The following is a 27,137-nucleotide window of genomic DNA, read 5'->3' on the forward strand; positions in this document are numbered from 1 at the left end:
TTTAGCAAAGACAAGCTTTATCTGACCTTTTGTGCTCTGTCTGTGAGACACTGATTGAAGTAGTCTCCATTCCCTTGCTGGCTTGACTTTATAACCAAAACATGGAAAAGGTTCTTTGACCTGAATAAGGGTTGGTCTTGTTTGCGACAGTTCTAAATACCTCACTAGTTGACATCTCCTATTGATAAGAAATCTGCTATTTCAAACTAGTTCAGGGATGTCAGCAAGCATTCATAAAAAGCATCTCTCTATCAGTGCATTTGAAAATGTTATTTGTGTAGTGTTTCTGGTAAGGAAGTTTGAGGTCCTGACAGGACTTTGAGGTGATAGTCCTGTAGCTGTTCTCCAGTTGACCCTGAATCTGATGAAATTTTGCTGTGTGTTTGCTGTTACTCTCAAGGCCTGTTTATTCCAACTGGGCTTTGTGTCTGTCCCAAAGAACATAATTTTTTACTTGTTAAGGACTGAGTAGTTATGAGTCCTGTACATTCCCAGTAGGAAAAGGCAGTGTCAACCAACTGATCTTTATCATCTGCTGCAGAGGTAGGTCTCAAATGCTGACTTAACTTCATTTCTGGATCCGATGAGAGAACCACTGGAAGGGTAGCTGCTCCTCTGCTGCATGGAAGGGTCTGGAGACAATAATAAAAGACCATCCCACCCCTCAGGAAGAATAGGAATGTTTTACTGCAATAAAAGAAATCTGTCTCAAATTAGTTCAGGCTGGGGTATCAAGATGTGGCTGTAAGTGGTAGTAACAGGCTTACCTATTGTGAATGGAAAATTATCTACATTGTAATGGGATTTTAGGCTGAATGAGAATCTAACCCTCAGTGTGGCCCTTGCTCCAAATCAAGCCTTACATGTTTGTTTTTGTTTGCCTAAGTCATTGCACAATCAGGAAGTGGGCGGAAAAGTTGTTTGCTTTCATATCAAGGGAAGTTTATTCGTGAAGGATGCAAGTAAAATGTACCACTGCTTAAGGCTTCCAGATGGTGAGAACTCCAGTGTTTGGAAACCTGCAGCTTTTGCCTCAAATATTTTAGGAAAGTTTATGTAGCTTCTAAAGAATTATTCTGTACTGAAATGAATGTCTACAGGCTTCTTTGTTTCAAAACCCTCCCTTGCTACACAGGAGCCCTCAGTATTTACTACTGAAGTGTTTGAGGTTTTTTTGTTTGTGGTTTGGTTGGGTTTTTTTTAAAGGTTAAAAACAAAGTAGGGGCTACTAACTTCAAAATCAGTTAGAAAGGGGAAACATAACTCCCAATTTTATAAAGGGTAAAAAAGAAGACCTGGGCAACTACAGACCGGTCAGTCTCACCTCTGTGCCTGGCGAGATCATGGAGCAGATCCTCCTGGAAACTCTGCTATGGCACATGGAAAATAAGGAGGTGATTGGTGACAGCCAACATGGCTTCACTAAAGGAAAATCGTGCCTGACAAATTTGGTGGCCTTCTACGATGGGGTTACAGTGTTGGTGGATAAAGGGAGAGCAACAGGTGTCATCTACCTGGACTTGTGCAAAGCACTAGACACCGTTCTGCATGCCATCCTTGACTCTGAATTGGAGAGACATGGATTTGACCAATGGACCACTCAGTGGATAAGGAACTGGCTGGACGGTTGCACTCGGAGAGTTGCGGTCAATGACTCGATGTCCAAGTGGTGAGCAGTGACAAGTGGTGTTCCTCAGGGGTCGGTACTGGGACTGATGCTGTTTAACATCTTTGCTGGTAACATGGATGTTGGGATGGAGTCCACCCTCAGCAACTTTGCTGACGACACCAAGCTGTGTGGACAACACCAAGCTGGTTGACACGCTGGAGGGAAGGGATGCCATCCAGAGGGACCTGGACAGCCTTGAGAGGTGGGCCTGTGCAAACCTCATGAAGTTCAACAAGGCCAAGCGCAGGGTCCTGCACCGGGGCTGGGGCAATCCCATGCACAAATACAGGCTGGGGGATGAAGGGATTGAGAGCAGCCCTGAGGAGAAGGACTTGCGGGTGTTGGTTGATGAGAAACTCGACATGAGCTGGCAATGTGCACTCACAGCCTAGAAGGCTGACTGTATCCTGGGCCGCATCAAAAGAAGCGTGGCCAGCAGAGTGAGCGAGGTGGTTCTGCCCCTGTACTCAGCTCTCTTGAGACCACACCTGGAATATTTTGTCCAGCTCTGGAGTCCTCAACATAAGAAGGACACAGACCTGTTGGACTAAGTCCAGAGGAGGGCCACAAAGATGATCCAAGGGCTGGAGCACCTCTCCTATGAGGACAGGCTGAGAGAGTTGGGGTTGTTCAGCCTGGAGAAGAGAAGGCTCCAGGGAGACCTTATAGCAGCCTTCCAGTATCTGAAGGGTACCTACAAGAAAGCTGGAGAGGGACTTTTTACAAGGGCATGTAGTGATAGGATGAGGGGTAATGGCTTCAAACTGGAAGAGGGTAGACTTAGATCTGATATTAGGAAGAAATTTTTTTCTCTGAGGGTGGTAAGGCACTGGAACAAGTTGCCCAGAGAAGCTGTGGAAGCTCCATCCCTGGAGGTGTTCAAGGCCAGGCTGGATGGGGCTTTGGGAACCTGGTCTAGTGGGAGGTGTCCCTGCCCATGACTGGGGGTTGGAACTAGATGATCTTTAAGGTCCTTTCCAACCTAAACTGTTCTATGATTCTATGATAAGGATAGGGGGGTTGGAACTCGATGATCTTCAAGGTCCTTTCCAACCTAAACCATTCTATGATTCTATGAATTACTCCACGAGGTGAAGTTTTTGCAGAGTGCTCTGTAAATGCTCTGACTTAAATAATAGGTTAATCCCAGTCTGGAGACATTCTCCTCTCTCTCTTGTGCAGAGCTGATTTCCTGGTAAGCCCATTCAGTTTACCAGCAGCTAACAAACCCTGTCCCCCATTCCCCTCCCAATTGCTTTTAGATTATTAAGAAAAAACATCTCACTACAGGGTTATGTGAGAGATGGTAGCAGTACAAGGATATAGGGAGGGAGCACACAGCAAGCAATTGGGAGGGAGCTGTAGCAGCCCATTGCTATTTGGCTTAGGTCATTGTATAAATGAATAAGAGTTAAACTTTATTATCCTCTCTTTTCACACAACTTCCCACAAAGCTTCTGTATTTTTGCTCTCTATTAGATCTTTACATCCTTCATACACATTCTCTCATCTTTCACACCACCTGTGCTGCTTACAGATGATATTTCTTTCATCCCATCAATTTAGGACAAGTAATATTTTTAATCAGGCCTTTCCTACTTGAAAATATTTTTTGGCTGCGTGAAATAAAGCATCTATATGTGTGATGACTTGTTGAGAACTTCCATGGGAGTTGTTTGTGTTGGTGGGACTGATGTGTTCATAGATGCGTAGCCTGAAAGGGGTTAAGTTTTTCTTCTCTCTTTGATACTTTCTTTGCAGTCTGATTTTACCTAAATAAAACTTCTTTTGCACTCGCGTATTCATGTTGCATTTGGCACCATCATACAGAGTCTGTCCATAAAACCTCAGTGTCCCAGATGCAGCCAAGTTGTTATTATTCAGGTATTTATTATTCTTATGAATATTGTCAAATGTAAGTGAGCCAAGTGCATGCTTTGCAGCTTTCCTAATATTTAAGTGACTTTGATTGTATTGTGTGTCTACACAAACGTATCTGAATGTGTTTCGGTATTTGCTGGTATGTTGTGCCATCTAAATTAGAGATGTTGGAATTTGTGACTCCTTTTGTGTCCCTCCCCAAGCCAATTTCCCAGAGCCTGAGAAACCTTGTCTTCTAAAGAAGAATGTTTACACAACTTTGCATTGGTCACCAAGTATGTGAAGTTTTGATTTTGAATGACTAGAGAACATCCAGCAGCAGTGCTTTTTATGCTCTTGGAAGTGTTAACTCTTCAGTTTGTTTATGGCAGTAGTAAGCAGCCTGTGGATGAGCACACAGGATATTTTTATATTTGCAGAGAATAGGTCAAATCTTAAGCGCTGCCTGTCTACCATTTGCAATCAGCAGCAACCAGTGTGGCAGGACTCATTGTAGGCAGTGAGGTAGTTGCTGTACTTGATTGAGGACTATTCCAGGAACTCTCCTGTTTTGATTAATTCTCTGCCCACATCTCATCTGTAGGTCTTTTTCTCTGCTGAGTTTTCAAGAAGACTGCAAAGTCGTCCACGGCTTAGAGAAACACAGTGTTGCAGTTCACATACTATGTGCCAGAAATAGCTGTTTCATTCCTGCCTGTTATTCCCAGTTTCCCTGGTAGAGCAGGCTGAACTTCCAGTGTTAGTTTTAATGTTTAAAGGAAGCAGTTGTTCCAAATGTAAACTATTAATACGGTAGTTGGTGTGGCTATGGGATTTATGACATTCCCTTTGGATTCCAGGGGAAGATTCCCTTAGCACAGGGGTGCCTGATGTTAAAAATGAACATCTCCTTTAAAAGATGTTAGAAAACATCACAGGAATACTGGCTTTTACAGTTTCGGACATGTTGGTAAAGCTCCCAACTTTTCACACACAATTTAATAGTAATTGGAAGTGTTTTGTCTTGAATTTGTTTTTTACATTACTCCTACTAGAAAACAGCTCTGTATATCAAGCTGATATTAGTAGGACCCATGGGGAAGCAGGATGTCTGCCTGTACTGTGCCCATATCTTGAGAGTTGCCTATGTTGGCATGATATGCATCAGGAGGTTGTAAACTTCTCTGTTTTCAGAAGCTTTTCCTTCATTTTTACTTCTCAGCAAAATTGTAAGCAGCATGTGTATAGGAATGCTTCTGTGAATCTTTAGGTGCCAAACGTGAACCTTCAGCTGTAAAAAGGCTTGAATTCAGTATAACTTCTTTGGTTTGTTCTGTGATTATATCTTTGGTAATTGATGCTGTTACGTGCATACTGCCATAGCGTTGTTGGTAACCTCTGTAATTTCTCACTGTTCAAATAAGCAGGTGCTCCAGGTGGAAAGCAAAACCAAAATCTGAAAAAATACATCCCTAGCATAGTCTCACAAATATCCAGTGGCTTTCATTTCTCCAGGTGATATTCAAAAACACTGAGGTTTTTTTTCCCCCTCTACACAGAATAAAGATGAGCAGTAAAGGACAGTGCAGAAGTAAAACGTGATTTAGTTTAATTTAGGAGCAGGTTCACCTTTTAAAGGCACTAGATTTTGTCCACTGAAAGGGGGAAATCAGGATTGATTAGAATGATACAACAAAGTCAGTCATTGTGAATATTTTCTTCATTAATTCCCCAAGCCCAGGCGTTCTGTGAAGATATATTACATCACAAGGTATGTTAGTTTAGAAATTGGGTGGGACTAGATGCACATAAGGTGTACGGCATGGGTTAATGAGATGGCCTGTGTAAAAGTATCACTACAAAAACTTTTTGATGTGCCTTCTCAGTTTCAGAGCTATTAACTTCTTGGGAGGCAGTGGAGGGATGCCAAAAGATCTAAGGACAGGGAGGGGAGAACTTGCCAGTACTTGGTTTCTGAATGAAAGAGAAAGGAGGTCTTAATAAAAGAAAAGTGACATGTAAATACTCTCTTCCAGTTTTCACCTGGCAGCCACGAAAGGGCATGCAGAGTGCCTCAGGATCATGGTGACACATGGTGCAGATGTGACAGCCCAAGACGGTGCAGGTATGCCTCTGTGAACGTACACATGTAGCGTAATACATGGAATTTGCCTAGGTAGTTCTTCATGTGCAGAGTGCAACTACAGAGTTGACAACAATGCTTTTCCCCACACACCATGGAGGAAAAGTGGTTGTAACAATTGCAGGTTTAGGTGTACTTGCTTTTTTGTGCAGAGAATTCAGATTCTAAAGCCCTTAAAAACTTTTGCCCTAATGCTATAAATTTCAGCATTTATAGTGGACTCCAGATGCAAAATAGTTGCTTGATTTTATTTTTTAAAATTTTATTTATTTTTAAATTAAACAAAAATAATACCTCTCCTCCCACTTTTTGTTAACTTCATTTGAGGATTTTTATAGGTTAAATCATGATCTTTTGCATTGCTTTTATGTGTATCCAAGCTATTAACCCCATTAACTGTTAAAGGAGTTGCAGTAAGACATTTCCTCATGATTATGACATAGTGAAAAGAGCTGATACAGGCCAAAACAGAGCTGAAAGCTATTAAGTATCCTGTTTCAGCCCTCAAAAGTCCTATGCCTTAATTACAGCTCCACTAGAATGATGGGAACTGAATTTGAAACTGGCAAACTCTTCTTAATAGATTCCAGTTGACATACCTGTGGAATCTGTGCCCATCATTTTCTCTGGCTAGCCAAGTCAGCTGAATGAGCTGTCAGCATTCTGTCTCTCCGGTAATGATCTGTAAATATTGGGCTCACGGGTTCTGTTTTGGCCACTGATTGCAGCCTGAGGGAATTTATTTCATGCATGGAAATTATTTGCCTCTATAAGGAAGTGTCTTTGATACCGGACGAAGCATTTAGGTTATACATAATGATAAGAGAATATATGTACCTGATAGAGACTATTATTCAGAATTCATACTTCATCTTGCCTCAGGATTTGTTAGTTGTTTGGATAATAAGAGGTTGCACTCACCTGAGAGTGTCGACCCAGTACTCATCAGGGAAAGCCTCGTCTGTAATAGTCACGTTGTTTACAGTGATTCTCCTGTCACAAGTGGCTCTGTCTGTATTGAGTACTAAATCTTGGCTCCTTCTTTGCTTAGTTACATAGATAATTTATTCTTTTGCTGTCTTGGTCTCTTTAGTTTTTCAGATGCTCTGTAAGATGAAACTAGAGGAGAGACTGCAGTCTTTCATCATAAATCCATAGTCACTAAATCACTGTATTGCATGAGCAATATGAATGTGAATATGAGCTCACAGGTGCTAAATAAATTATCAGAAAAGGGAATCTATGAGAGGCAAACCGAAGTAGGCCTGTGTTGTGAGTCCTGTTCTATGTGCACTCCATGGATGATACAAATTTGTTCTAGTGGTAGCTGGTGAATTTGGCTGGTTTTGCTCTTGGTGCAGGGTTCCTTTTTCATTGCCAAATGGAAGAAATCATAAAGATTCTTGACAGACATCTCTCTGCAAGGGAGGCTGAGTAATATAGGAAAACTGTTTTTTAAAAAACAAAACATAACTGTGCAAATCTAGACTTAATTCTGCCAAGGTATAATCTGACACGTTTGTGTCATTCCTTTATATGAAGCTAGATGTTAAGATTATTCTGTTACCTGCCTGAACAACAGTCTGTCGTAAATACATTCTGCTTGATGTAGTTTTCATTTTTTATTTTATTTTCTCTATCCTTACTTTTCATGTGTCATGATAGGAACAAGATAGATAATTGAAAATTTTGCCTTTGTCATGGAAGAGTTTATTGCTGTGTTTTGGCGTGATTGAATACTCGATATACTTTCTTTTATTCATTTAGGGCACAGCGCTTTACATCTTGCAGCAAAGAACAGCCATCCCGATTGCATGAAGAGATTACTTCAGGTAAAGTAAAAATGAAATAAATTTTGATTTTTTTAAGTTTTCCTTTTTTCCTCTAGATTGGTTCCACTAGATATTGACACATTTCCTGCTAATAATATACATCACACTCCTATGCTGTTGTCCTGTCTCCTTGCAATGAAGAGAGGTGCTTGAGTTTAAAGATCTTTTAGGCACTGTAAATGGATGATAGAAAACAACGTGGTATCTTCCCTGAGTGGTCAAAAAATACAGTTTTCGATGTGCAGCTGATCTGACATATCAGGGTTGGGTTTCCCGTAGGTTGCAGCTTCTGTCTAACTTCTGTGTTTTGTCTGTGTGTTTGGATGGCTTGGAAGTAGATGGGTTAAGAGGTGTAGGAGAAAAGGATTTCTCACTTCTGGGAGGATTTTGATATTGTTCCACTGGAATGCTTTCTGTCTTTTGTTGACCATAGAAGCGTTTGTGAAGCTTAAAGTCAAGGGGAGAAGAAACCAAAGTAGTTTAGATGCTAAAATATGGAAATACTCAAATCTTCAGGGAAATGAGGCATAGGACAGTGAAGGATAAGAAAATCAAAAGTGAAGATGAAGAAAATATTTTTGTGTTGTTGAGGCTGGGTATGTGAAGCCAGATGAATTTTGATGAAGGTGATTAGAGATATGGGACAGATTTCTAGTAGCTTGGAGTTATCAGTAAGACTGTAGCTCAGAGTAGGGATGAAATAATGAATAATAACCCTTCTCGAGCACAGTGGTACAGAAAAAATGGATCCCAAATCTCAACTTCTAAATTGCTTTTCCCTGGTTACCTCAGGGCTTTCTGATTGTCCTGCAACTGACCCTGTCAATGTCCCTGACAATACTTGGTCCAGTTTCACTGATTCCTACCTCCATATTTGTTGCAAGCTGACTCCCCTGTTCCTCCACACCTGGAAAGGGTTATCATTAACCACTGTGGCTTCCTTCTTCGGGATTTCATTGCGAATATCTACTACTCCTAATGCAAACCCATTTACAGCATAAACAGTGACATCAAGCTGTCACTAATGGTATCACATGCAGCAGCATGATCAACTCAGCAACTAGATGTGTGTTTAATACCAAATATATGCTGCCTATTCACTTACGAGCTACAACCACAGAGTGCTTTTGTTGTTATTTCTCTAATTTTATTACAGTATGCAGATTTCTAAATATTTTTGTAAGTGCAAACGCGTTGGTAATATTCTCCAATAATTCATGTTCTTTGGATTGCTTCCTTGCTTCTGTGGACCAGCTTGGTGATATAAACTGTACGTGTGAGGAATGTCTAATTTTGACATGCTGAAATTGATTTAAAACAAGCTAAATCATTATTTTACACAGGCAGAATCTTGACATTTTTGTTACAGAATGTGGTAATCTGTGTGAACCTGTTTTCCTAGAAAGTCAGAAGTATTGGAGGCAGTGCTACATTTGAAAGCCAAAAGTTATAATGTTTGTTTTTTAGAAGCCTAATATTTCAGAGTCATACCTTCTCATGTCCACAGAAGAGCAACAAAGCTGGTGAAGGGTCTGGAGCACAAGTCTTATGAGGAGTGGCTGAGGGAACTGAGGTTGTTTATCATGGAGAAAATGAGGCTGAGGGGAGACCTTATCGCTCTCTACAACTACCTGAAAGGAGGCTGTAGTGAGGTGGGGGTTAGTCTCTTCTCCCCAGTAACAAGTGATAGGGCATGAAGAAATGGCCTCAATTTGTGCCAGGGGAGGTTTAGATTGGATATGAGGAAAAAGTTCTTTACCAAATGGGTTATCAAGCATTGGAACAGGCTGCACAGGGAAGTGGTGGAGTTACTATCTCTGGAGGTATTTAAAAGACATGTAGATGCAGTGCTTAGGGACGTAGTTTAGTGGTGGGCTTGGTAGTGTTAGGTTTATGTTTGGACTCAATGATATTGAAGATCTTTTCCAACGTAAATTATTCTATGATTCTGTGATTCTCTTTCATTGTTGTAAACTAAAATCTTCTGTACCAAAACAAGTCTTGATAAAGATTTGAAATCTGATTTTTAAAAAAATTTATTTATTAGTTTCAAGTCTGGATTGATCAGTAGTAGCTGGTGGCTTATCATACCACAAAATATAACTGGATTGTTGATGCTTTAGTTTTTACAAATGTAAATAAAGCCTTATTGCCTTTGACAGAAATAACGCAAGATTAATTGCATTATGACATGATTGCTTGTGTTCTCACGGTAATGTAAAAAAAAAAAAGGCAGCTTTTCTAAGGCAAGCGAGAGAGTTTCTTTCCTTTTTTATTTTCTGATTTAAAATCTTCCAAAACTATAACTTTTTTTAGGAATATCTGTCTCACTATGAGTATTTTCTATGGCTTCAGTATAAGCTGGTACCAAGAAAGGAGAGACCAGATTGGTAGAAAGGAAAACTGTGCCTTTATTCACTATTTTTTTCTGGAGTAGCTTATAAAACTTTTCTCAAAGATGTTCAGCACTCTGTCCTTAGCATTAAACTTATGCTTCTGGTTGTTTCTCTAATTGTGTTTTTTCCTTCTCTTCATTGAACTGTGCAGAGTAAATGTCCAGCAGACAACACTGACAATTCTGGGAAGACAGCTTTACATTATGCAGGTAACTTTTTTGTTGAAAGCTTGTACTATCTATTTTGTGGTGCTTGATATTCCTAGCTCTTCAGCCTGGTGGAGCTTTTTAGGTTTCAATTACATAAATCTAGTGACTCCACCTGATGGTTTATCAATTTCAGATGTTTTTTTTAGGTAAGTACTGTGAATACTGAATTTCAGTTAGTAAGCCTAACTTGCACACCTGCAAGTGCAGGGCCATCACAATACTTAAGATTAGGTTGATTTTGATTTCAGTCTTTAAAGGTTATAGCTTCTTATGCTAATTTGGAGCATGAACATTGGTTGTATTTCTGCATACAACTTCCTGTTCAGCCTTCTAGTCTTTCTCTCCTTCCTTCTTAAAACAGAGAAGTACAGTTTAATTTGTTTTTCTTGGACCCCACTGTAATGCTGCAGTATTGCAAGTGGAAGCACAGGACACAAATTGAAAATGGGATTTAATGGACATTCATGCCTGTATTTTTTTTTTTTTTTTTTTTAGCTGCATGTGGCTGTCTTCAGGCAGTTCAACTTCTGTGTGAACACAAATGTCCAATTAATGTCAAAGATTTGGTACGTACCTCTTCTTCTGTTGTGTACTTCAGATACTGCAGAGCTTTTACCACCCTCCACTCCAGTCGATCTCAATTCAAACCGATACCATGCTTATTTCTTCTTGGATTTCTCTGGTGGAGGAAGCTTGCCATAGCAGAGATGGGGAAGTACTTCACATTCTAATACAGTAGTGGCAGAATTTGCTGCTCGTTAAATTGAGACATTGGTGCAAGAGACATTGGTACAAGTAGCTAGAATCAATTCTGATGTATTCAAAACGTGATTAAAAGTCTTCCCATTGACTCCAGTAGGCTTTGGACAAAGCCCATTATGTGGCCAAGTGCTGTGAGACACTCACAAAGCCCAACCAGAGTACGATAAGCCTGAGGGGAAAAAATATACTTGGTGTAGTCTAAAGCCTCAGGGACACTACATTCACTATTATGAAATGTCTATGAACAACCGGGTCTGTTTTGGGAAATGATGCAGCTGCCTGATAGAAGACCCTCTGATGATAAAGGGAGGGGACCTGACAGAAATGAAGCATAAAAAAAGTTAAAAAAAAAAAAAAAAAAGGCTTAAAAATATTTAAACTTGTTTGGGTTTTTATTTTTGACTTGGATCTGTCTCCTTCCTATCTGGTCTTTCTAACAAAAAAATCTGGCACAAAGGTTAGATCTGAAATTTCAGCAGATGCATTTTAAAGGCAGAAAAGGGTTGTTCAGTCTTAAAAAGAGAAGGCTGTAGGAGCATCTAATGTAGTCAGCTACATTATGGTTGATCATAGGGAAGAGGGAGCCAGACCAGCCTCAGAAGTACATGACAAAATGGTGACAAGCAATGGTCAGAATTTGGGCAGTGGACCTAATTGGGAAATTTGAGTTTGGCACCAGTAAAAAAAATAATCTCGCCATAAAGGTGGTGAAACGCTGGAACTCGTACCCAGAGATGTCATGGTATCTCTGCCTTTGGAGATGCTTAAGACTTGACTGGACAAGTGTCTGAGCAACATACTGTGACTTGAAGTTTGCCTAGCTTTGGACTGACAGCAAAGGGGGAGAAACCCCAGATGACCTCTAAAAGGTGTCTTCCAACTAAGTTATTCTATGATTATATGAAATGTTGTATTTTTGCCTTGTACGTATTTATCATTTTTGTTGTAGAACTAGTTAAAGGTATTGTATAGTTTCAAAATGATCATGTTATAGTATTAAGCAGACAGCACAGGGAGTACAAACAGCAAAAAGCATTCCTACTCCTAATGCTTTGCATCCCCTGTGGTCAAGAACAGAATTAAAGTAAACTGAGCTACATTTATGGTATGTGAGAAAACTGTACTGATAGCGCCTTATTTGTGCTATATAGAAGTAAAGTTCATAGCTGATCTTTAAATCTCAGTAAAAATATTTGTAAAATATTTTTAGTAAAATATTTGTAAGTGGATGGATTATTGTTCATAGTTTCTTCAAATGCATTCCTAGGATGGGAACATACCTCTGCTGCTTGCAGTACAAAATGGTCATACAGAAGTCTGCAAATACCTTCTGGATCATGGAGCAGACATCAACACCAGGGATAAAAATGGAAGGTACAGCAGGTTAACATGTTAATTCTTCCCCAAGGCTGACTGTCAAATGAAGCTTTCTTCTCAAATCCTTACCAAAATAGTTGTTGTTAGGTGAAATAATGCCTTCTGTACTAGACAGCGTATCCTGATTGTTGAGAAGGCTTACAGAATCCTGCCTGAAGGGAAAGGTGAAACAGAAACTATGCAACTATAAAACTAGATGTACCTGTAAGATTTCCCTAGGGCCAGCAGAGCCCATTCCTACAAGAATCTGATTGATAGCACTTACCTACACATCACTTTGTACGTGTCCCAGTTTTAAATGCTGCTCTCTTCTTGGCAAAGTTATTTTCTCCAACTTAAATCCTAAAACTATTACTTGGGAGTGACATCTGTGGAGGATTCTTCTTTCTACTATAATGCAGCCACAGCAGCAAGAGAAAAATACAGTAAAGCTATATATAGTGGAGATGCTGTCGTCTTAGAAGGTGCCATTTAGAGATTTGTTGCATTAATAGTGCGTGGATCGGAAAACTGTTTTTAAAAAGCAACATCCTTTTAGTGAAAAATGGGCTTGTTTTGATGATACTGGTGAAGATCAAGAGTGTTTGAAAATTATGGGTTGTTGGTTAAATTGTGAAGGTAAAGCGGGATGCTGCGAAGACTTGGCACTTACACCTGATAGCAGTCTTGATTATTGTATGCCATGAAACGCTCATGTTGTTCTTTGGCAGCACATGGGAGGATAAGACTGGGCCCTAATTTTATCAGTCCAAAGTTTGTTAGTAACTGTTTTAAGTTGTCTAAAGAAAACCCCTTTGTTGTCTTGGTTGGTTTGAATGGCCTCAGTGCCTTGAAGCTGAGGTGATGCCCACCCTGGGACCTCTGCCTTCCCCTCACTCTTTTACTGTCAGCAGACAGCGTTGAGTCTCTAGTTTAATTGGATGAAGGTGTTTGTCATAGATAGGACAGACTTGCATTTTTGTGTTTTCTTTTTGAGAAAGTACTGTGTAGAAGCAAGAGAATGATATAACATGGAATATACCATTTTACTACTTGTTTTTCTTCTGGCAAGGAGAGTGACCTTGCATCTCATGTTCACAAAAGTTTTTACTAAAAAAGGAGAGCCCGTATTGGGAGAGGAAGGGCATAACCTTTGAAAATGACATCTCCAATTTCCTATATTGTCCAGACTAAGTGAATTATTTTGGTAATCTAAAACCATCCCTGTGACTCTGGAGGTGTTATCCAAGTTGCCACTCAGCACTACTTTTTAGCACAGCACTGCAACAGCCATCACTTCTCCAGGGGTCACCCATTATGGGAAGTATGTTTAATTCATCAATGAAATTATTGTCTTAATATCTAGCAAATATTATCACTGTAGTAACTTTTCAGTTTCATATCTGCACTGAGGAATGCATTTGCCAATGAACTTGGCCAACCTATTAGGTATGTCTTCACATTGAGAAGGTAGAATTATGCCCAAGCAGGAAAGCAATATTAGAGCATGCTTGAAAGATGGGATTTTCTGTGTGTTTGCAATTACTCTGTACATCTCTTATGACCCCTTCAAGTAACTGAGAAAAACAGATACAACCTGTTAGGAAAACACTCCTTCTGTATGCTACCCTTGCTGTAGGATCTGGCACTGTCTAGCTGCCCTGTGTTGGAGAAGGAATTGATTGTGCTCTAATGGACTTTTTTTTTTTTTTTTTTTTTTTTTTAATCTGAGAGTAGGTCAGGATTTGAGGTCAAACCCATCTCTCAGTCTCAATGAAGAGCTTTGAGATTTGTTTGTCTTTTTGGTTGAAATATGTGTCTATTTTGTCTTAAAAGCAACATGTTATTTCTGCTCCCCTTCACATAATTTTGTGTTGTACTACCACTTGCAGAGCTGTAACTGGAGCGTGGCAGTGAGATTTGATAGTGTGATTTTATGCTGCAGCCATTTCTATCTGTGACTCTCCTCTTAGCCTCATGAACCCATTTTTAGAAATGTTTGGAGACTTGTACAAAGTATGCCAGGTCTTTGCACAAGGTCCAGCTGTCTTGGACTTTATTGCATAATAACTGTTACACTTTTTTTTTTCCTGGAAAACTGAGCTGCTGCTTAAAGAGTACACTCTTGACACTTACTCTGTGTGTGTTTTGTTTTGTCCAGAACCCCTTTGATGATGGCTTGTGAAGCTGGTAGCCTTAACATGGTGGAAGCCTTCCTTAGGAAAGGTGCAGATGTCAGTTTAGTAGACATCTTTGGACAGAATGCCCTGCATTACTCCAAACTCTCCGAGAATACAGGGATCCAGAATCTCCTATCATCAAAGTTATCTCAGGATGTGGGTATGTAAGAGATGCCAATCTGCAGTTTGTCCTTGAACTGGCTACATGTATGTTTAGCAATGAACAAATTTTAGGCTACCTTACAAAATAAAAGTTTCAAAAGCCATCTTTAAGATGGTCTGGCTGAATCTTCCCAAAAGCAGGAAAATGTGGTCTTTGCTGTAGATGGTAATATTTAGCATGGGATAAAGAACTGAGCAGGGCAAAAAGAGGTGGTTTGGAGAAAGAAAAAGTAAGCTGATGTAGCAGCATCGTGAAGTCTTGCATACAGCTTGGAACAGATCCCTTTTCATGTGAAAGAGTAAGTGATAGCTCCTCAACAGAATGGTTGGAGAAGGAAATAATGCAGGCAGAGGGTTTTGTGGTCAAACTAAGACAGATTTCTAAAGTAGGAAGCTAATATGCAAGCATGGTGCAAGACTATAGTAGAAGAAGAATTGCCACAATCCTTTGAATTTTATCTAAATATGAAACCCAAAAGGCAGCAGAGAAAGGATATGGTTCAAAGGGAATTTGAAAATTAAAGTGTATTTCTCAGATTTCAGACAGGAATTCAAAAACCAAAGTATTTATGGTGTGGGAAGTAGAGCTGAGAGATGGGTTAGGAATGGCAAATAACTTTTTCTTTGATAGCTTTCTTAATTCCACTTCTTTTCTGCTTCACAGATACGAACTCACCAACAAAAGCAAAGCAGGTATTTCTCCTTTTGGTTTTAAAAATGCTCGGGCTGTATAGACTTGTAACTTAAGAAAAAAACAGTAATTGACATGACTGGAAGCACTAGTAAATGTCACTGTGAGATGCACTGCAATTGACTACTCTGTAATGTGAAAGGTGTTTGTTGCTCATTTAAGAAATGTGTGTCGGGAATGTTGCTTTTAGACTTAGCTTCTCTCAATAACAGCAGCCAGCACCCTCAGTGAGAAAAGGAAGGCAAAGCGTGTGTGCACACGTGTGTGGGGAAGGTACACCACTTTTCTCATGCGTAATGCAGGAGCTTGGCTTTTGCAGTCCCTATCTCGTTAAATTGTAGAGTAGATGATTTAGAGAAGTTCCGTGTTTCTAAAACACATACATCTCACTGGAGACCCCCACCTGTGAGAATCCCAGCAGATTTAGGCAATTAAATTTGTTTCTTACATTTTTTATTTAGTATCATATCTTGGAGTGCAAGTAGACCTTGTAGACCTGCTGGTAGCTGGAAAGCGGATGAAGGTGCAATGCATTGGTTCATTCCTTCTTTAAGTAGAGAGGTGGGTTTTTCAGGGAGCTCAGGCAGAAGCTGGTGGAGAGGAAAGATGGTAGCTGTTAAAAAGGGCATGACTGGACTCTGTATGAATGGCTATTGTCAGCTTCTGCTTTTTCACTAAATCTTGTTTGTTTTCACTGAAGCATGGATTACAAGGGGGCAGATTCTTATTGTCAGGCATGTTTAATATCTTTTTGTTAGTAGAGATGTAATCTTTAAATAGAAAAAAAAAAGGCACTGCATGAGCTGCTAAAGTTGATATTAATGTGGGAATTTTTTTTTGTTTTGTTCTGTTTTATAAAACAATTTGCTCGGACTTTACTAACCAAACTAACAAACCTACATTTTCTGGCTGGTGAAACTTTCAGCATGATCAAGGCTCTAAATTAAGTTCAGAAAGAAGTGGAACTCCAAAAAAACGCAAAGCCCCACCTCCTCCTATCAGTCCTATTCAGGTAAAGACAAGACCAATTTTGAGATGCTTTTAGGGGAAGAAAAGTGTTTTGAACATTCTGTGAAAGATTATGTGGGCTGGATTTGCTTTGTCATTGTTATTTTATATGCCTGTCTTAACATGAGTGTTTTTCCTGATATTAGGATGACACCATGAAAGCACGTGTTGGTTATGTTAACTAAGCAAAATTGCTTGAAATACAGCATGGTTTAAGATACAACTGTACAAATTTTACTGTACAATTGCTTCTTCCATCTAAAGTTGAAGGTCTCCTGGTTTTGCCAACTTCCATGAGTAAATAATTATGTATATTTTAATTATACGTATATATGTGCACATTATTATATGCATATCTAGATATGAAAGTAAAATACTTAAATAGATTTATGTAGTATAAAAATGCAATTTAACAGTTAGGTTTAATGTTAAACTGGAATGTTACCTGGGTAGTAGCTACACTGCATATGCAATACTGACTCAGAAGAGCACTGAATAATTAAATCTGCTCTTTGAAACTAACCTAGAGTTGTGACTTATGTTACTGCAGGGAAAAGTACTCTTTAATCTGTGTGTATATCTATATATATAGGCATGTGTTAGCGAGGTAGTTATATGTACACATATGGATACATACCTATTCACGTAAAATCTTTTACAGCTTAGTGATTTGTCCTCTCCACACTCATCAACTTCAACTCCCATGACTGGAAAAGGGCAGGCTTTCTTTGCTGATCAAGTGTGCAAGGTATCAGTTTTCTGTTCTTTTGAAGCTTAGGGAAGGAAGGTATAGTATCTTAATAATCTAGTTAATAATCTGTTTTGCTGTCTGCAAAGTCTACTGTGAATTAATTAGCTGAGCTTTAGGAGCAAAAAGGGATCCAAACCTATTTCAATGTAATTTATAAAACAAGTGTGGATTACTTTAATCTTTACTGAATATGTAAATAGAAGTAGTCATAAATTAGGAATATGGATATGAACATAAGTATTAATGCTGTGAGAGGTCATTATGTAATACCAGGGAAGTGCATGGCATTGTGCAATGCAAAAGGTAGAGACCCTTTCACCAAAAGATATCAGGGAAATGGTTGAGTGTGTTCTGTACGATATTTATCTTACGGTATTGAAGATTTTTATTTTTTAGTAAGGACAATATATTGCTATTTATCACAGGGGCTGCAGCCTTCCAAACTATCTATGAGATCGTTGCCCATATTTCATTAATATTTAATGAGAATTGGGTAATGGAACTTGAACAGCTTTAGCAGATTTTGAAATACTGGTCACATGCAACAGTTAAACAAGACCCCAGAAATAAAAGAAGCCTACTTTGCCAGGCTTTATCCAGCAAGATCTATACTGTATATAATTCCCTTTGGTGAACTGTCTGACTTTACATCTGCTTTCTGTGAAAGTGTTTTCTTTTGGTGTCTCAGCAGGAAGAATTCAGCTCCTTGCATCGAGATAATAGACTGAGTGACAGCACAACAGGTATACAATAACACGAAATCCTTATTTTCATATTTGGTTAGGTGTTTTAGGTAGCATGAAATGTTGAAATCTGGTCAGAAATCCCCTGTGCCTTTCCGCTTAGAATGTGAGACAGAATAAGTATTGGGAGTAAATTTTTGTAATTTCACTGGTGGCTCCCCACCAGAACCTCCTGCTTCTATTTGGTGATCTAAGACATTTTTGGGGAAAGAGTTTCTAAGAACAGTTTGCCTGCTCCCTATACTTAGTGGTCATGGGAACAAACTGTTTAATTTGAAAGGTCAGAATAACTTAACTAGCTAGCATTTCAGCTTTTTGAAAGCTTTTGAATCTTTGTGTTTCTCCAAAGGTGCTGATAGTTTATTGGATGTGAGTTCTGAAGCTGACCAGCAAGATCTTCTTCTGCTGATGCAAGCAAAAATTGCTTCTTTGACACTGCACAATAAGGAGCTGCAGGACAAATTACAGGTGGTGTATTTTTGTGCCGTTCTAATACTCTTTTAATCTGCTAGCAGAACAAAGAGCTGCTTGCTGTTTTAAAGAGATGTACTGTGAAGATAATTTAATGAGCTCATGGGTGGTAAAATCATGGAAACACTCTGCCCCAAAGGATTAAATCAGTGTTTTGATCTTCTCACTTTTCCCATAAATTACTGAATAACTTTGTTTATGATGATAACCACATTCTAAAAGATGTTGTTAACAGTTGTGTTAGCAGACTTTTCATTTGCATAGCTTTGATTATTAGCTTGTGGAGATCAGCCCAGACTTTCAGAGGAGATTGGCACTTACTGCCTTCTCTTGCTGTAGATGACTAAATGGGAGCAGCTGGGCTTTGGATTTTTCTAAAACTGTCTTCCATGGTGCTTTTATTGCCTGTCTCTGTAGGATGTGGCAAGATTTCCTAGCTTACTCTATTCTAAAAAATATAATAATGTATTTGTTTTTATTGTGCAATTGTTTGGGTTTATTTTTGCACAGGAAAGAACACCTAAAGAAGTGGATTCAACCACAGAATCTTATCATTCAACCCAAACAGAGTTTGAGCAAACAGCAGATAGACAAAATGAGTTCTTGGCTCAGGAGCTGAAGTCTACATTAAATGCCACCCAAATTCAAGAAAAGTTGACGAGCCCCAGTGAAGTAAAAATTAAGTGCCTCCAGGAAGACTTAAAGGATATGCAGAGGAAATTAGAGAATTCTGAAGCCAAAAGAAAGCATGTAGAAGCTCAGGTCCAGTCTAGAGTCCCAGAAGCAGATAATTTAAATAGCACAGACATTTCACAAAATGGTTCTGATCTTAACCTGAAGTTCCAAGAAACTCAAAATAGGTATGAGGAAGCTGTGAAAGAGGTTTTGAATGTACAAAGGCAAATGAAGCTGGGTCTTGTTTCTTCTGAAAGTGAGGAAACCAGTTCTGATCTGAGTAGGCTGAAGGTTACATGCGGAGAAGTTGAAATGCTTAAGCAAGAATTGAAGAGGGCGTTGGAGGAAAGTGAAAGACAAAAAGAGAAAGTGAGAGAGCTACAGAAAAAGTTTGAAGAAAGACAGCAGAATGTGGCAAGCAAATTGTCTGTGGAAGAGTGTGAGGAAATGAAGAATTCATATTGTTCAGTTATTGATAACATTAATCAAGAGAAAGCATTGTTGATTGAGAGGTACAAAGAAGGGCAAGAGGAAATTAAAAGGCTACAGGACAAGCTGAAAAATCAGACACAGTTAGAATCTAGTACTGAAGCTGGAGAAATGAAAGATGGGATGCACAGAATGATAGATGAGCTCAACAGACAACTTAGTGAATTGTCTCAGTCGTACAAAGAAGCACAAACAGAGCTTGAAGACTATAGGAAGAGAAAAACCCTAGATGATATAGCTTTGGACTACATTCCTAGAGATGAACATGAAAAATTGATGCAGGTAACAAATTCTTTGAAATACAAAGCAGAGAATGAGTTATCAGAAATTAAATCCCTGTACACAAAAGTGTTAGATGAAGCAGAAGAACTAAAGCAACTGTTAGACACTCAGAAACAAAACTCTTTGCCAATTACTGAACACCAGCAGGTGATGAATGCACTCAGAAATACTGTAAAGGAAATGGAGGAAGAAATAAATGAGCTTAAAGGACTGCTTACCAACAAGGAAAGTGAAGTAAGAAACTTACAGAAGGAATTACTGGAAGAAAAAGCTGCAATTAATGAAGCAATGGTACCCAAGGCTACGTATGAAAAGCTCCAGTCATCACTGGAGGGTGAAGTTAGTGTTTTGTCATCCAAACTGAAGAATGTAATCCAAGAGAAGGAAAATGTGTCCTTAGATGCTATGCAACTGAGAAATGAAGTTTTGCATTTGAAAGAAGAGAAAGAAGGTATGCATAATCTGCTTGAAGCAAAGGAACGGGAGGTGACTGGTCTTCACCAAAAGTACCATCAAGCTCAAGAAGATCTTCTTGAAATGAAAAGATATTCTGAAAACTCATCAAAACTAGAAGAGGATAAAGATAAAAAGGTTAGTGATGCACTACAGTGCAGGGGTATTACATGAGTTCAGACTGCAAAACAGGTGGGATGGTGCATGGGTGACTTGATAGATGACGATGTGTGAAGTGTCACAGAGTAGAGTAACTTTTGAGTGCATTTGCCCATCTAAAATTTCAGATATCATAGTCAAAGAAGTTTTCATTATGTTTAACTTTACAGTTGGTTTCCTTCTCCTGTGGAGATACGCATGATCTTTCTTTTCAATTTACCTCTTTTAAGTTTTTCTTAGGTTGGATTCACACTATTCAGGCAACTGAAGTCAAAGAAGTGGGATTTACCACAGGAAGAGGTTCCACAAGAGACAAGAAAATAAATGATCAGAAAGGAGCAAAAATTCACTATTCTGATTTTACTGTGTCATCACAACTTTAGCATGACTTGACTTTTTCCTCTGCAGCTACCATATATGTCACTACAAATTTCTTTATAAAAAGCTATGTATTTTGCTAGCTGTGAATAGCTGGCCTATTTTTAGTATGTTTCTGTCTTGTGTTTAGCAGCAGTGCTTGTGAAAGTGGTAAACGCAATCCTTATTTGTAAATATTGCTGGGTTTCAGAACAAGTAATGCATTTTGAATTGACTGTGCTAGGAGGGTTGATAGAGAAGCATTGTAACCCTTTGCTTACATGATGTCTCTGTCTGTCCATTGAGTTTATTTACATCTTGGTTTTCCGCACTTCTTAAATTTAAGTCACAAATAACCCCAAGATGAGACCCACAGGAATACAGTGTGCCTTGCAGCTTTTCATGAAAACCTGGTTTTTGCCTCCCTAGATCAATGAAATGTCCAAGGAAGTTAGCAAATTAAAAGAAGCATTGAACAGCCTTTCTCAGCTTTCCTACTCAACCAGTGCCCCCAAAAGACAAAGCCAGCAGCTGGAGGCATTACAACAACAAGTCAAACAATTGCAAAACCAACTGACTGTAAGTGTGATAATTTGCAAACCCACTATTATTCCCAGTTCTCCAAAGATACGTGTAGCATTCTTCACAATGCCTTATTTAAAATGGAGCACAGTCAATAAGTACAAGGAAAAGAATTTTCATCCAGAAATTCTATAATTTCTCTGTTTCTCTGAAACGCTTAGGAATCTGCAAATCACAAATTGCTCTTTAGAAACAGTCTAACTCAAGAAAGCTGTTTTCCCCAATATATTTCCTTAGATCAATAGTTGAACAAAGTTCTGTACTTGTAGTGAAATGTAGTGGCCAGAGCTGCTGCCAAGACCCTGATTTATGAAAAATATGCCAGTGTGCAGTGGATTTGTGTGTTGTCTCAAGAATATTCATCAGCTTAAGTCTTTTTGGTTTTTTAAGCTAAAATAAGTTTCGCTTTCTGGAAGAAAGTAGTCACTGGAGGCATGAAGTTTCAAATCAAGCAAATCCATCTGTTGGTAGGGAGCACGGTTTATTCTCTGAAATTCTGAACTGCTTTAAGATTTTTCTTAATTGTATTTGTTTGTGAATGAAAGACCCAGTCTTCTAAGCTGGGTTGAGTCATAATCGCTATTTCCAAGAGCTTGCCTGTCCAAAGTAGCACTTTAATTCACTTTTGAGGGTGAAAAGAAGGTACTGCCCACCAGAGGGCTTTGTTGAGAGCTCTGCAGTAACTCTGAAAGGAGAATTTCTGGCCTGACATGCTAAATGGCTTACCTGATGTCTGCTTTCCTGCCTTCCCCAGCAGACAGAAAGAAGAGTCAATATTCATATTGGCCAGAAAAATTCCCTTGCAGTGGGGAGAAATAAGTAGGCAGAAAGTTAAACACTGCATCCTGTCAGTGTAAAGGCCCATACTGTTTCCTGTCCCAGTCCACCAAGTCTGAAGGGACCCTTCATCTCCCACTGCTTAAGGACCAGCAAAATAGTGTAACATGCAAAGATATGCAACGCATTAGGAAAGTGGGTAGGATTTAAAACAGAACAGAAGCATTCTTTTCTTCTTGTAGGCTAGCTTTCTTAACAGCTTCAAGTTTATTTGGAAAGATGGGGTTTGGGATATGGCAGTCTGTGATCACGGGCAAGGAGGTTGGCTTTCCTTGTTTGAATGTATAGTAATTAACTGAGGATTTCATGGGTTAAGACCTTTTGTAAGCACCTCTTCTTCCCTTGGAAGGCATTAACTGCCAGATGGGTCACTGACTTCAGGGAAGTTGCAACTGCAACTCGGTTGTAGTTGAGGGTTGCTTTGTCAGAATATTGTTGGCTTTTCTCAATTCTGGTTGCTGATAACCACAGAAGTAGAGTGTGTTCTCATTCCGCATCTTTGCAGCTCAGCTGGTATCATCTCACCAGCTTTTTTACTGGGAGGGTGGAATGACAGCATTTCTGTGGGCCATGCATCCAAACAAATTATGTTTTGGATGACTTAGTGGCACAGTGCTGTCTAAGCTGTTTTTCCATGCATGCATAAGACTATGGTTTGTAATTCCCCAGAGCTCTCTTAATCTAGTTGGGGAGTTCTAAATTCAACAGTTCTGAATGCTGTGTGACTTTCTGCTTAACTATTTTCTAGGAAACTAAGAAACAACATCAGGAAATTGTCTCAGTTTACAGGATGCATCTTCTCTATGCTGTGCAGGTATGGTTGCGTATTGTCAAAGTGTTGGTGTTTTAATAAAAGTTGTTTCTTCTGCAGATCTAGTAAGAACTTGGTATGTTTTATGCAAGGTATGACTGTTTAAGCACAAGTTTAACACTGCTTCATTTTGGGAAATTGACCTAATTACTATACCTCAGAAATAGTTTTTAAATCTTCTTAAAGGGTAGAGACATGCTTGAATTCAATTGTATTTTCTTCTTTCTCCCCTTATCTAGGGTCAAATGGATGAAGATGTCCAGAAAGTGCTTAAACAAATTTTATCGATGTGTAAAAGCCAATCACAGAAAAAGTAAACAAAAAAGCCAAGGAAAACTCTCCATTTTTATTAATCCTGTTATGGCTGTTTATCTAGATTTGCCTTAACGTAAGATTTAAAATTGGCAATTTGCTGCTTTTGTGTTATTGTGCTGTTTGTGAGGTGGATTTGTTTGTCTCTACCACTTCCCATGTGCATTTGCGTGTGCAGTAACTAAACACACGCCTGCTTTTCATATCCAAGATGCAAGTATGTTCTTCAGACTTTTTATTTAGGCCACTCCATGTTATGTTTACCCTGAAAGTACTTTCTAGCTTCCTCCAATAGAGGGAGGTTTATCTAGAGGAAAGCACTCTTGTTGCCTGTGTAAAGGTGACATTCTCCGTAAGGTCTTCTGTACTGTTTATAAGCTGCATCTTGTTATTGGGGATTAACTGTGTTGCTTGAAGTTGTAGCAATCAGGTTCTTGACATTTTGCTATATGCAGTCTTTGGCAGAGCAGAAGTGAGCCTTGCAGCAGTGAGCGGAAGTAGATATTTATGCTAAACCAGATCATCAAACAGCTACACTTTTTAGTATAATATTATTTAAGATTAACACACCATAAGGTAGCTGTCCCAACCCATCCAATGCACTGAGTACACAAAAATCATACCATGCTTCATAGTTTCCTTGAACTCCCTGGTAGTGGAATGAAACTATTTCAAAAGGTAAAACCATTAGTTTATTGAAGTTCTGTACAAAGCTGTACAGAAACGTCTGTATAAACAACCCTAGGTTTAGCTATCTATGCAAGCGTTGGCCATGAAGCTCAGGAACAAAACCAGAACATATACTTTAGACAAGGGATTCTAGTGAACACAGGATGTTTACAGTGAATGTCAATGCCTCATACTTCCTAACCTCACTTTTGTAAAGATCTTCTCTTCATTATATTTTTATTGGCCCTCTAATGAATTTTTTGGTAACGAAACCATTTTTTCTACATAATGTTTGCATTAAGCTTATTAACAAATATTTTTAGGTAATCGTGTTTTAGAGAGTTTCTTTTTATACCCCCAAGTATTCAGTAGTAGTGAAGCATAGTGAAGTGTTTTCAGTTTGTAAAAGATCTGTATGGAATAACAGACCTGTCTGTCAGTGTGGTCCAGAGCAGTGAAGTGTAAAATGCAATTCAGCCTGCTGTTTCAAAAAAATGTAGAAATGATAGACAGAGAACAGCATAAGGTGTCAAAAATTTCTCCGTGTTATTTCTAGAAGCTAGGGGCACCAGCACTCCTTTATCAGCACTTTTAAATTTAAAGTCAAATAAAAATGCCTGATATATGAAACGGAGTATGAAACTATGGAAGAGTGTTTCTAAGCACACACTGCACTTGAGGGTACAACCGTTCTAACTAGCTTACAGCTTCACTATGGTATTTGTTTTATTCCTGTTAGTGGATATGTCTCTAATAGAGAAATCATCCAGAGCTATATAATCTATGAAGTTTATATAGAGTCATAATATGACAAGAGTCAGCAGTGCCTCATGCTGACTGAACTCATAGTGCACTTATATCAGATAATTCCTAACCCTGGCAAAACTAAAATGGATTTTAAAAGCAAAAAGAAAAATCACACCTTTGCATCAGTTAGACCTTGGTGTTACTTTTCTTGGTTGGTTTAACTAATGCATGCTAATTTTGAACAGTATTTTATAGTTAGATGGTTTTGAAAATGCTCCAAAGAAATGTGAAAAGAATTTTGCTGCAGCACTTCAAAATGAACAACAAGATTTTAAGCATGCTAATGCTGCAAAGTACAAAACTTGAGGAACCATTTTGTAGATTGCCTGATGGATTTAGTCTTCTACTTTGTTTTGGTTTGTATATTTATTACAATTATCTTTGTGGAATATTGAAAATTATATACTACAGCATAGCAAGTTTCTTTATATGTAATTTACAAGAAGTTTCCTTATGCAGCAAATAAACTATTTCCGATTTTTTCATCTTTGTTCTTTTTTGTGCCTTCATTTACTTTTTGTATTGAGGGAATTCTCACTACACAGTTTTAACTTAGTGCAGATATGTTCTATATCTCGTTTAGGTAGCTGTCAGATGTACCGGGTTTTCCCCCCTGAAATTGCAATGTGATTTAACTTTCTTGATCCGTCAGATAGAATAGAATCCACTCCGAACCCCATGCAACCAGTTTTGCAGATTATGTTTTCTATCTGATTGATACGTTCAGAGCCATTTCTCACATGGGCATCCTGCTAGAGGTAATACAGGTTTCCCATCCCCACTGGATATATTCCAAATAAGTTTAAAACTACCTTAGAGCAGTAGCACAGATGGGTGAGGTCCCACAATTTTTAAAAACTGCGGTTCTCTATCACTTATCACTTCACACACAGAACTACAGTGAAAGTATATATATATTTGGTGAATGAGACAGGTGCCCTAGTGGTGGAAGACACAGAGAAGGCAGAGTTACTGAATGCCTTCTTTTCTTCGGTCTTCACTGCTAAAGCTGTCCCTCATGAATCCCATACTCTGAAGGCAAAGGGCAAGGTCTGGAGAGAGGAAGATTTTCCCTCAGTTGAGGAGGACCATGTCAGAGACCACTTGGCCAAGTTGGACATTCACAAGTCCATGGGCCCTGATGGCATGCATCCGTGAGTGCTGAGAGAGCTGGCAGATGTTATTGCTAGACCGCTCTCCATCGTCTTTGAACGGTCATGGAGAACAGGAGAGGTGCCTGAGGACTGGAGGAAGGCTGACATCACTCCAATCTTCAAAAAAGGCAAGAAGGAGGACCGGTTAGTCTCACCTCTGTCCCTGGGAAGGTAATGGAGCAACTCATTCTGGATGTCATCTCCAAACACGTTGAGGAACAGGAAGTTATTGGAAGTGGTCAACATGGATTTACCAAGGGTAAATCATGCTTGACCAATCTGATAGCTTTCTATGATGTTATAAATGGTTGGCTGGATGAGGGGAGAGTTGTAGATGTCATCTACCTTGACTTTAGCAAGGCTTTTGACACTGTCTCCCATGACATCCTCATTAGGAAGCTGAGGAAGTATGGGCTAGATGAGGTGACAGTGAGGTGGATTGAGAGTTGGCTGCGGGACAGAACTCAGAGGGTTGTGATCAGCGGCACAGAGTCTAGTTGGAGGCCTGTAACCAGTGGTGTCCCCCAGGGGTCAATACTTGGTCCAATTTTGTTTAATATATTCATTAATGACCTGGATGAGGGGACAGAGTGTATCCTCAGCAAGTTTGCTGATGATACCAAACTGGGTGGGGTGTCTGACACCCCAGAGGGCCGTGCTGCCATCCAGTGTGACCTGGACAGACTGGAGAGCTGGGCAGAGAAGAACCTAATGAGGTTCAACAAAAGCAAGTGCAAGGTCCTGCACCTGGGAAGGAAGAATGTAAAGCACCAGTATAGGTTAGGGGCGGACCTGCTGGGAAGTAATTCTGAGGAGAAGGATCAGGGGGTCCTAGTGGACAGTAAATTGTCCATGGCCCAGCAATGTGCCCTTGTTGCCAAAAAGGCCAATGGAATCCTGGGCTGCATAGGGAAGAGTGTGGCCAGTAGGTCGAGGGAGGTCATTCTTCCCCTCTACTCTGCACTGGTGAGGCCACAACTGGAATACTGTGTCCAATTTTGGGCTCCGCAGTTCAAGAGGGACAGGGAACTGATGGAGCGAGTCCAGCGAAGGGTAACTAAGATGATTAAGGGATTGGAGCATCTCCCTTATGAGGAAAGGCTGAGAGAGCTGGGACTCTTTAGCCTGGAGAAGAGAAGGCTGAGGGGAGACCTTATTATGGCGTACAAGTATCTAAAGGGTGGGTTGAAGGAGGATGGAGCCAGGCTCTTCTCAATGGTTCCCAGTGACAGGACGAGGGGCAATGGGCACAAGTTGGAACACAGGAAGTTCCGTTCAAATACACGGAAAAACTTCTTTACGGTGAGGGTGCCAGAG

The 27,137-nt window shown here is 39.5% G+C and overlaps 1 protein-coding gene across 1 annotated transcript in view; it reads left to right on the top strand.

The window, feature by feature from the left end:
• RAI14 (retinoic acid induced 14) overlaps positions 1 to 25,151 on the top strand; it is an 89,030-nt gene extending 63,879 nt beyond the window's left edge. The window contains exons 4-18 of the mRNA XM_082497231.1: positions 5,566 to 5,654; positions 7,440 to 7,504; positions 10,052 to 10,109; positions 10,605 to 10,675; positions 12,139 to 12,245; positions 14,389 to 14,567; positions 15,234 to 15,262; positions 16,186 to 16,272; positions 16,930 to 17,016; positions 17,708 to 17,762; positions 18,112 to 18,230; positions 18,744 to 20,270; positions 21,078 to 21,227; positions 22,816 to 22,881; positions 23,118 to 25,151. Of these exons, the coding sequence (XP_082353357.1) occupies positions 5,566 to 5,654; positions 7,440 to 7,504; positions 10,052 to 10,109; positions 10,605 to 10,675; positions 12,139 to 12,245; positions 14,389 to 14,567; positions 15,234 to 15,262; positions 16,186 to 16,272; positions 16,930 to 17,016; positions 17,708 to 17,762; positions 18,112 to 18,230; positions 18,744 to 20,270; positions 21,078 to 21,227; positions 22,816 to 22,881; positions 23,118 to 23,195 (2,767 nt within the window). The 3' untranslated portion in view covers positions 23,196 to 25,151. The remainder of the gene's footprint in view (positions 1 to 5,565; positions 5,655 to 7,439; positions 7,505 to 10,051; positions 10,110 to 10,604; positions 10,676 to 12,138; positions 12,246 to 14,388; positions 14,568 to 15,233; positions 15,263 to 16,185; positions 16,273 to 16,929; positions 17,017 to 17,707; positions 17,763 to 18,111; positions 18,231 to 18,743; positions 20,271 to 21,077; positions 21,228 to 22,815; positions 22,882 to 23,117) is intronic.
• Positions 25,152 to 27,137: the final 1,986 nt, after the last annotated feature.

The sequence above is a fragment of the Vanellus vanellus genome (assembly GCF_965231255.1).
Source record: "Vanellus vanellus genome assembly, chromosome: Z".
NCBI lineage: Eukaryota > Metazoa > Chordata > Aves > Charadriiformes > Charadriidae > Vanellus > Vanellus vanellus.